Source organism: Pagrus major, chromosome 20, assembly GCF_040436345.1.
Source record: "Pagrus major chromosome 20, Pma_NU_1.0".
Classification (NCBI taxonomy): domain Eukaryota; kingdom Metazoa; phylum Chordata; class Actinopteri; order Spariformes; family Sparidae; genus Pagrus; species Pagrus major.
Genome location: NC_133234.1, coordinates 4,837,530 through 4,848,035, shown reverse-complemented (window position 1 = coordinate 4,848,035; position 10,506 = coordinate 4,837,530). Strand labels below are relative to the sequence as shown.

Here is a 10,506-nt window from a genome sequence, read left to right as displayed (position 1 = left end):
CGCCCTCAAGCGACCTTTCTGGTCCATTGAGATTACTTGGGGAAGGGAAAGTTTCCCCTTGAATGTTTGCGTGGTACACCACTTTGCTGCCTCTATGGTGTCCCGAAGCAGTACATCCTCCTAATCAAAAATAAAGAAAACAATTAAGTACAAGTAAGGGTTGGAGAAATGAAATTAAAAAAAAGCCCATAGCAGGCAACATACCTCCCTCCCTGTTCCCAGTCCTGGCACGTTATCAGCCTCCACTAGAAAGGAAACAGATTGTGGTTCTTATAGGCACAATAACAATGCAAGCTGTAAAAAAAAAAATCAGTGGCTTTGATTTTTAGTATACTGGTTTAATGAAAACAGAGAAATGACTCTCTGTGATATTATGTACCTCTACAACTTTGATGGATGTGTAAACAACAAAGCTGCTTGAACAATACCTGATGCTTCAGAGACAGACTCTGAATGGCTGAACCTTTTCAGCGGGACCTCTTCCACATCCTGAAATAAGTGGAGAGGTTAGGCTTTTGTCTTCAAGTAATAGTTTGACTACATAATAACTCATCACATGACCTCTCACCTGGAGTCTTCTTTCCTCTCGTCGCCTTTTTCTGTCATGCAATCTTTCTTCTTCAGACCTTGGTGATTTGAAAACATATATTCCAGATGAAACATTTTTTTGCTAGTCAGCTGACATTGAATAAAGTAAAACAGGTGATTCAAAAATGTGATATTGAGGTCACTTACGGCATGGGGAAGTTCTCCAGGAGAACAAGGCACCACCATCTCCTTATCTGCAGCATGTTTTCCTGCAGGAAGATTCAAATATGTTTCAAAAAACATAACGTTACATAACATAACATAATTGTAACGTGTCACAATTTACACATACCTCTCTGAAATCACATTTGGCCCCCATTACAATGTACAGAGCGTACTGTAAGTCAAGAGGTACTGGTTAATATACCGTAATATCATTCATTTTCACAAGGATACAGTTTTTCAATACAAATAGTTGAATGTAGCAAGCAAACATTTTACAGATAACAGCAATATAACATTATAACACTGAATAGGTCTTACCATCAAAACAAACACGCCACAGTTGTTGGAGCACCCTTGCTTTGTTAGGCCCTGGGGTGTGAGCAAGGTTTTTTATTTTTAATAAAAGAATAGAAAGAAAATAGTAAAAATTAGCAAATGCAATTAAGTAATGTCTCACCTGAACATCATTCACACCAAGCATCCTCCAGGGGCCAGGAGAAAGGCTTTGTGCAATGTGTCTGAAGAAAGAGTAAAGTGTAAGTAGATACAATCAACGTACAATCAACTTTTCAAAAGCATGCATAAACTCTTGGAACAAAGTTGAAAAAGAATATGGAAGAGGCTGGAACTTCAAATAAAAAGTTTTTATGTGGAGTTTTGTACAAGGTTCAGGGAACAAGGACCACGCCTCGTACTCATTCAATTTCCGTTCTCCACGTACTTAAGCACTCCTTTTCTGTCCACTCCTTCTTTGACTTCGTTGTCACATCCCGCCCCCCCCACACCCACCCATCATCCTCGCTTCCCTCATCCCTCTCACCTTTCCTCCCCTCATCCCATCATCCCTCCCTAAACCCTCTCCGCAGCACATCACCCACGCTTCCCAAATGTTACTCGTAATAAACATATTTAAACTTCATCTGTACGGGCGTGGTCCTTGTTAGTGAAAATGGGCTTAAACAGAACTGCCCCACTCAAACAAGATAAATCAAATAAATAAAAAGGACAAGTGGTTTAAAACAGAACTACCACTGTCCAGATGGTGCAAGGTGCCCTAAAAACCTGAATATATCGGTGCTACTCTCATCTCTCCAGCCACTGCCACAGAGGGGATCTAGAAAAAAAATCTCCCTTGCCTGGGGCCTCAGTATCTGTTAAATGTGGTTATAACCAGATACATTGAGTTGTGGAATGTTTCTGAAATACTAACAAAGCTAGCATGCATTTCATTATAGCAAAAAACTTAAAATCAAATGTGTAAGGACATAACAGAGGAAAATATGCATGTATTTACACAGAGCATCCAGTGTCCAGGTACAAATACTGGGAGCAGAATCCACTGGAGACTGGCTGCATTGTCCTGTAAAAAGACATCAATAAGTGAATATGAAATGCCTAAACTTCACTTGCAAAAGCAAAACTTTTTAATAACTTACTGGCAGGTGATCCATTGGGTTCACAGATGATGATGGAAACGTAGCTATAACATAGCTGTCTCCAGCAAACACATGCTGTACTCTCTGTAACAGAAATAGTTTGATAATATGTTACTGTCCAAATATATTGATTATTGAAGTATGTTATCCAATCATTTAATGTTTCACAAGAGCTACACTACCTTCTCAATGACTTTTAGACAGCAGTTCAGGATCTAGTAGAACACAGAAACACAAATTATGAAAAGATTTAAAAAGTATTACAGCACAGCACATTCTCTATGCCTACCATCCCGTCAATGTCCCGATCCAAACCCAGACTCCAGAAGTCAGAGCGACTGAGGATGATGTTGTTCACCATTGCAAGGTGCTGTGCAGGACTTTTTGTCTCATCCAAGGCATGTGACAGCTGGAGGAAAAAAAACTAAGTTATTAAACATTTGATTATATTGATGACATATAGATATCAACAGTGGCACAATGGTTGACTTTACAAGTTCTTCCTGGGTGTCTTGGAGTTCCTGTCCCCAGCATGCTCTGTGTGCTGACAGCTTATGGAGACTGGTGATGTCTCCATGACGTCTCTGCTCACTGTCATCAATTACTAGTGAAAAAAGCGGAAATATAAAAATTAAGTCACATTTCTCGTTTGAATCAGATATAATTTATAGCAATGACTCACACTCATGAGACTCTTCTTGTTCATTACTGTTGCCAGCTGATCCTGTTGGCATTCCAGCTAATGGGGAGCAAGCTATAGAAAAAAATGTCACATACATTATTGTCAAAAGTAGATGAAGACAATAAATGTGCATAACTATTCAATAACGTACCGACTACCCTTCCATGGTTGTCACACTGCATTGCAACATCTGAAGGAAGAATCTTGCTATATTGGTCTGTAACCTTTTGGTTCTTAGCCATGTTGTAATGGTGGAGTATATTTCTCTGTAGAAATATGTGTGTTGAGGGGGTAGTCATATTCAGAAAGTAATTGTTCTTTCTCATCCCCGAAAACAGCTGCTCAGCACACTGGCTGTTGATGAGACCAGCAAGCTCAGGTACAAGCTCCAGCTTTCTCAGAACGTCTGTCTGGTCTTTGCTGTTGTCCTGGTGGAACACGTCATTCAAAGCAAAATGCTGTGAGGACCCAGTGAGAGGGTGACCATCCTTGTCAGCTTGCACCTTACAATTTTTGAGCCAAGGCATGCTGACATGAACCTTGCCCTCTGAGGCCTGCTTAATGTTCTCTGGGGTTGGATTCAGTAACCTTCCTTGAAAGGGGGCAAAGAGTCCCGGCTGCCTGCGGTTGGCATGCAGTGCCAGCCCCCTGGCATAATCATACACTGATACATTGGGAAAGTGTTTCCAGGATAGCAAGAGATCCAGAAAATCACGTGGACTCTCTGCTCTAAGGTTGAATTTGAGTGAATACACAACCCCACATGGACAGGTGATTACAGCCCAACCACCTGTAAGACAACAGAAAAAACATAGTATAAGTAATAAGTAATAAGTAACTGACTTTAGGAGCATGTATGGGTAACCTACATAACTACATAATGATACTGTACATTGTTTAACACAACAAGATATAACAAGGTGAAATTATCTATGATGTAACATATCAGTTCACTCACCAGAGGCACCCCACACCTTCTCAAACACCTTATTGTAGGTGACTCTACTAGACATTTTGTCAGACAGTCTCATGACAAGATCCACTTTGGACCCTTTGTCATCCAGACCACACTGTTTGCACAGTGCCCTGACCTCCTGTACCTGTTGTGAAAATGCATTTGAGTTGATCATGTCAATAAAGCATAGACATAATTTTTGTTAACACAAAGGGGTGGATTTTGCATATTTTCATTCACTAATTCACCTTCAAGTTCACAAGCTCATCCGTGAGCCGCTCTGCATCAATTTTCTCATCATCTCCATCATTTGCCACTTTGGGGCTTTGCATTTTTTCAAATTCAGTGTTTAAGACTGAATTTGACCCACGGGTGTGTGGGCCAATCCATGGCGCCCAGTGATGGTAACTTGGGGGCACAACAAAAGGGTTCTTCCGACCACCTTTGATGAGAATGTGATGAGAATTAGCTATTATTATCAGAAAATTTAACACATATTAATATGCTTTACTTTCAGTGCAACTGTTCTCAAGCTGTTCTGTCTTTTCACATGACTTACATGGAATAAAACCACGACTGATCATTTCTGTGGCCACAGCGTTCCAGAAATTGTTAATGTCCACATGACCATCATAACCATCAGGTGGGCTTTGGATTTCACTCACTGTTGGAACAAGTTTGTTTTTCATAGTTCAATCACTTAAAAAAAAAACTCTAAACATGACAGTTAATACAGAAAATGACATCTGTGTTATTCAAGGACATGGTTAATATGACATTCCACTTCAACCATAATTCAGAGACAGATGAGGTGTTATATAAACAATGAAGATAAAATATGTAAAATAACAGATTATGAAACTCACCTGGCATATTGAAAACGCCTTTCTTGTGCAGATCCATCACAACAACCGCTGGGTTGTATCCACATGACACACAACTGTAGGTGTAGTCATGGTTGGTAAGGGCCTCAAAATGAAGGTACGCTTGAAGAACCCTCTCCTTGTTTGGAAACGACACCTTCTCTGTCGTCTCTATAATTTCAATGACCTTACTGATAGCTGTATGTGTCTGAAAAATGATGAAGACAAGAATATTCTGAGGTGATATATTCACCTTTTGTTAAATTGTAATGTCTGTAATGAAAAAATTATAATTAAGGAGGAATCAGCAAGGATAAATATATATTTTTTCTAATTATTTCTTTTTCATTATTATATAAGTTGAGAAGTTGCTCACTCTAAGGGATGTAAAGAAATTAAACATTATAAAGAAAATCAATTCATTGGCCCTTACAGCAAGCAAAATACATTACTGAATGACATGCCATTACCTGTAATGCATTCCTAACCATCAGGCACAAGTGCAGAGACAGGATTATGTGGTCATCAAAATTGTGGAGACCATCCTTCCACTCCTGATATCTGTAGATCATGCCACAGTTCAGGCATGACTTCATGTATGTTGATATCCCTAAAAACACAGTCCAACCAAAGGTCATGTTTATTGCTTGCATGTCATTTTAAAATAATAGAACTACTTATTATTTCTCGTGTACATATAAATTATGTAACCCACTAAATGGTAAGAACAAAAGACCATAGAAAGACCTGTGATAGTACCAACCTTCAACTACACCTGTGCTGGTCAGGATCTTGCCTTTAGATGTTATTAGTTGCTCACAAAGTGTGTATTCACATTCTACACATTTTGCTTCTTTAGGGATAAGGTGCTTTGGAAAGCTGTCCTTTGTTCTTCCCTCTCTTGACATTTCTATAAGGTCTTGTGGTAGATCTGCTGGGAGCTTTTTATTCGTGAGGAGGTAATTCAGCATCCTTGCAATGCTTCTGTCATCTGGTGGATAACCGTCCTCTTTAGACTCCCTTACATTTTTGTCTGTGGTGGACTGAGTGGGATTGGGCATCTCTGTCTCTGTGCTCTTCACCTTCCGAAATAGTTCCCTCTTTGTAATAAAGAGATGCCATTTAGCCACAGCTTTGTGGATACATGACTGTCTTGGCCTAGAGCAGGGACAATGCCAATTGTTCTGTTTTGTGTCATACGACACAATCACTCTTCCCATCTTACTGGAATAGGTTATCTTAGGTTCATAAACAGATATATGAAACTTGGACGGGGGACCGCCCACAGTCAGATGCACAGACAGCGGCACGCCCTCTGCAACGGCATTTTGTTGACGATGCAAGAGACTAGCCTTACGCTCCACACCAAACCATTTATTGGCTATCATTGTGTCCAAGGCCTCAGCTGTAAGAGTCACAGTCTGACCGTCAGCACGTGGGCAATATAATAACGATTGTAAATGTTGGCACTCGTAAGGCAACATCCCGCTCCTCACTGCAAAGTCACCATTCAGACGGCACTGGTTGACCTCACACATGATTTTCTGTGTTGGACCCCAAGTATTCTTTATGACGTGTATTGGTGTTGCTGGACCAAAAAAAGATCTCTCAACTGCAAACACCCCATGTTTAACATCGACACACTGACAGGCCAAAAACCTGTCCTTTGACACTGTCTGAAAGTGATGTGTATGTTTTCGCTTGCAGTGTGCTTTTTGTGTATCTATATGTTTTAGTGATGTCTGCAGGGGCCACTGGGTTCTGTGCAGGTGCTGCTTGCTTCTGTACAGGGGCAGCTGGGTGCTGAGTGGGGTCCTGTGGGTTCTGTGCAGGGGCAGCTGGGTGCTAAGTGGGGTCCTGTGGGTTCTGTGCAGGGGCAGCTGGGTGCTGAGTGGGGGCCTGTGGGTTCTGTGCAGGGGCAGCTGGGTGCTGAGTGGGGTCCTGTGGGTTCTGTGCAGGGGCAGCTGGGTGCTGAGTGGGGGCCTGTGGGTTCTGTGCAGGGGCAGCTGGGTGCTGAGTGGGGTCCTGTGGGTTCTGTGCAGGGGCAGCTGGGTGCTGAGTGGGGTCCTGTGGGTTCTGTGCGGGGGTTGCTGAGTGCTGAGTGGGGGCCCGTGGGTTCTGACTTGAGGACACTGGGTTCTGTACAGGGGCTGCTGAGTGCTGAGTGGGGGCCTTTGTTTGTTCGTTATGCTTCTCCTCCTGGTGTTTTTCTAGGTGTCTTAAAAACTGAGATCTATTGATAATTGTTTCTGCACAATAGCAGCAATGGAAATGTGTTGAAGTGCGACAACTTAAGCAACACTTGATGATTGTGAATTCTGAAAGAGAGGAATGTGACAAGACTGATCTCAGAACCCAAATACATGACTCTAAAATTTAGTTTAAAAGTAAGCTGAGCCTGAAATGATAGAGCGAGAGAGAGAGAGAGAGAGAGAGAGAGAGAGACATTTCCAAATAAAATATAAATCCAAAAGACAAAATAGACAAAACAAAATAAACTAAACATGACTGGATTCACAAACAATATGTATGACGCACCTCTGTACTTCACTGACGAATGATCTTTGATATGGTAGTCCAGTTTTGTTGCAGCCGCATACTTGCAAAAAGGGCAGTGGGATAGCCCACTGTTGGTGCACTGATACATGGTTGGTGTATCACCTTCCAGCAGTATAGTGACATGTCTCTACATATCAGAGAGGAAAAGAATAGACACAAAAATAATAATTAGAAATCCACAAGACCAAAAATATTAAAGAATTTTTCACCTCAACAACAAATGTTGATTCATGGATGCTAAGGGTTGTCACACGACCTTGAAACTATTAAGCTAAATTCTCATATTTAAAAATGGGTGTAGGAGCATAGCACAACACTTGTTTTATGAGACACGGCTTTTTTATGAAGTTTTGGTAATCCTCGTTTGTTTTGAAAACTGGACATTTCCACATTCTGTAGTAGGTTAGCGCTGACTTTCTCAATCTATCTACGTCTATTTGCAGTCTGTAATCTATATAAAAACTAAATACACGGTGGATCATCAAGGTGTAGAGCGCAAACAGAGCTTTCAGAAATAAAATAATGTTACTTCCTTCGTTGTCTGTCACAAATATCACAAAATAGCACGTCAAAACAAAAAAGATACCTTGGTTACCTCCATTTTGCAAACTGATTTATTTTGTCTTCGTGCGTCCACTTGCCGTTCATAGTCTCCGCCACCAGATGGCCCCCGGAGGGAAGTCAAGCGTGGGGGGCGCGGCTCAATGTGGGCGTGGCTCAACGTTGAGGCACGCCCCGATCTGCGGGCTGCAGCCAGGGGTACTTGGCAAGAGTAGGTGGAAAGGAAGATGGCTCCAGGACGGGGGCGGGGCAAGTCAGTAGTCAATCACGTGGAGTAGCGGTCTGAACAGCATGCTGGATGTTAGCTGCTAATACTGTGCTACCCAGACTGTTGGGGTGAAGTCTGTCGGTCCGGAAGAGGGAAGGACAGTTCCAAAACAGGTTGAAGTTGTCAATGAAACCAAATTTTATGAACTGTAAAATTCTTGCATCCATCTTGGCCAGGCTACTGAAAAATAGATTATGTTATTATTCATGAATCTCAAAGTGGTTTCATGCCTGGACATCACATTTATAGTAATATTAGATTAGTCCTAGATTTAGTTAATTATTGAAGCTTTATCCCTGGCGACCCGGTAATTCAGTCAAAAATTCATGTTTGCTACTCTGTCCTTCTTTAACTTTGGAATTTTTTTCATTAGAGCTGTCAAAACACTTTTAGTTCTCTTTAGTTCTTTGAAACTTTTATATTGCAGATCTAGCAGATTTAGTATGAACAAAGGTGTGTGGCAAGGATGTCCAGCATCCTCTTAAATCTTTTTGCTTTTTGGCCAAGTTCTTAACTATTTAATGTTGCAGAACTCTTTGGCAGGAATTGATGTTTTTGGTAAGGAACTCAAAATATCACAACTAGCAGATGATACAACACTATTTTTAAAGAGGACTGAAGAAGTTTCTGTGGCTCTATCTGTTATATCTAAGTTCTCTGATGTTTCAGGTTTGAAACTTAATTTGAAAAAAATAGAAATTTTGCCCCTAAATAACACTTATCTTACTGAAATATGTGACATTCCTGTAAAAAACATTGTAACTTACCTAGGAAATAGAATTTCTAAAGATCCCAAATAAGTTATGGATAATTTTTTGCCTGTCACTGAGGTGATTAGAAAGATATTAAATTACTGGTTAACCAGAGACCTAGCTATACATGGTAGAGTATTATTAAGTAAAGCTGAGGGGATGTCAACAGCTTCTTATGTGTTCTCAACACTAGATGTCTCCAAATCCATATGTTCCAAGCTAGACAAAATCCTGTTTAATTTCTTTTCTCTTTTTTTTTTTGGGGGGGGGGGGGGGGCGACTGTGAGTGACTTAAGCGAATGCCCTGTTACTATTAATGGGGTTTCTATACTTGATAGAAAGTGCACTACTTTTATCAGAAATCATCTTGATCATATCACAACTCCCATATGTACGTATAGGTAGCTTAATTTGGATAGAAAACGATGCACGGAACACTGTCTTCCTCTTGCCTCATAAATATATAATTCCAAATAGAATCAAAACATTTCTATTCAAAATTGTACATAGGTACTAACTTATAAAAGACAATATTTGTGTTTTTTTCCCTGACATAAACAACAGATGCTCTTTTGGTGATTGTGAGGTAGAAACTACATGTTTTTACAGATTTTTTACATACTACTGCCTTTTGGCTTGATTTACAGAAATACCGTATATTTGACTTCCATCGAAAATTTAAATCTAAAAAAACTGGCAAATTGGCAAAAACAATTAGATTATTTAGATATTTCAAATGTACTCCTTTTAGTTAGTAGACCTCCAAACTGTCACGATGCTACTGTGGCAGTCTGGTTGTTTTTCTGTGTTGTGTTCTGGTCAAGCCAGCAGTTTTCTCCCTCACCTGCTCTTTTCCCTGGCTGTGTCTCAATTCAGGGGCTGCAGACTTTGAAGGGTGCATTTGAAGGCCAATTATGTCACAACGCCTTTGCGCGCCGCTCAGTCCCGAAACAGAAGAGGGAAAGAAAGAGAAAATGGCGACATCAAGTGGCGCAGACATGACATTCAAATGTGAGTCTTGGTTTTGTACTCGGTTTTTACTCATTTGAACATCCAACGCCAGATATGTTAAACTTCAAGGGACTATAAAACCTCCAAATTTTAACTTTCAGTTAAAATACGTGACGCTGGTAATGCTATGGTAAATATAGTTGTTATCCACCAATGGGTTAAGGTTTATTTTGTAATGTTGATAATTCAATTTAGATTTGACACATTGTACACACAAATAAATGTACACATTTGATAGATTTGAACCAAAACAGACTTTAATGCATGAACATCTGGTGACGCAACCAGGAAATACTCCGAAGGCTAGACCGTCCCATTTAACAACGGTGGACGCGGCCTTCAAGGTCTCTCCGAAGGACCCGGCCTTCATGGGCTGCAAAGGCCGCGTCCTTGAAGGATGCAGCCCCTGAATTGGGACACAGCCCCTGTGTGTGTGTCTGTGGGCGTGGCGCAGCAGCAGCAGCAGAGTGGCACACCTGTTTCAGATCAACTCATCACCCTCTGGCTTTATTACCCTGGTCTCTCCACCACTTCGGTGCTAGAATATTATGTCCCGTATGGTGACTACACAGTGTCTCTCTTGTCTTTTTGTAATACTCATTGTTTCTGTGTTTTTTACCTTTGCACTAATGCCCGTGCCTTTGTTGGCTCCTCCAGAAACCTCCA

The 10,506-nt window shown here is 40.9% G+C and overlaps 1 protein-coding gene across 1 annotated transcript; it reads right to left on the bottom strand.

Annotated features, from left to right (window-relative positions):
* Nucleotides 1–879: 879 nt before the first annotated feature.
* LOC141015928 (uncharacterized) lies at nucleotides 880–7,849 on the bottom strand. Its single transcript, XM_073490150.1, has 17 exons — nucleotides 7,844–7,849; nucleotides 5,453–6,899; nucleotides 5,160–5,299; nucleotides 4,693–4,897; nucleotides 4,386–4,490; nucleotides 4,075–4,268; nucleotides 3,830–3,971; nucleotides 3,023–3,661; nucleotides 2,872–2,943; nucleotides 2,684–2,793; nucleotides 2,479–2,598; nucleotides 2,372–2,404; nucleotides 2,190–2,273; nucleotides 2,048–2,113; nucleotides 1,211–1,271; nucleotides 1,072–1,122; nucleotides 880–925 (listed from the first exon to the last, which is right to left on the bottom strand). Exons 1-15 carry the CDS (start codon nucleotides 7,847–7,849, stop codon nucleotides 1,218–1,220), a joined length of 3,417 nt encoding a protein of 1,138 aa, XP_073346251.1. The 3' UTR covers nucleotides 880–925; nucleotides 1,072–1,122; nucleotides 1,211–1,217.
* Nucleotides 7,850–10,506: the final 2,657 nt, after the last annotated feature.

What these genes read in the sequence shown, in the direction of transcription:
- LOC141015928 (XM_073490150.1), bottom strand. An exon ending in TGGTTAGGAATGCATTACAG is followed by an intron (nt 4,898 to 5,159) that starts GTAATGGCATGT and finishes ATCATTTTTCAG; the next exon opens with ACACATACAGCTATCAGTAA. An exon ending in CAACCATGGAAGGGTAGTCG is followed by an intron (nt 2,944 to 3,022) that starts GTACGTTATTGA and finishes TTTTTTCTATAG; the next exon opens with CTTGCTCCCCATTAGCTGGA.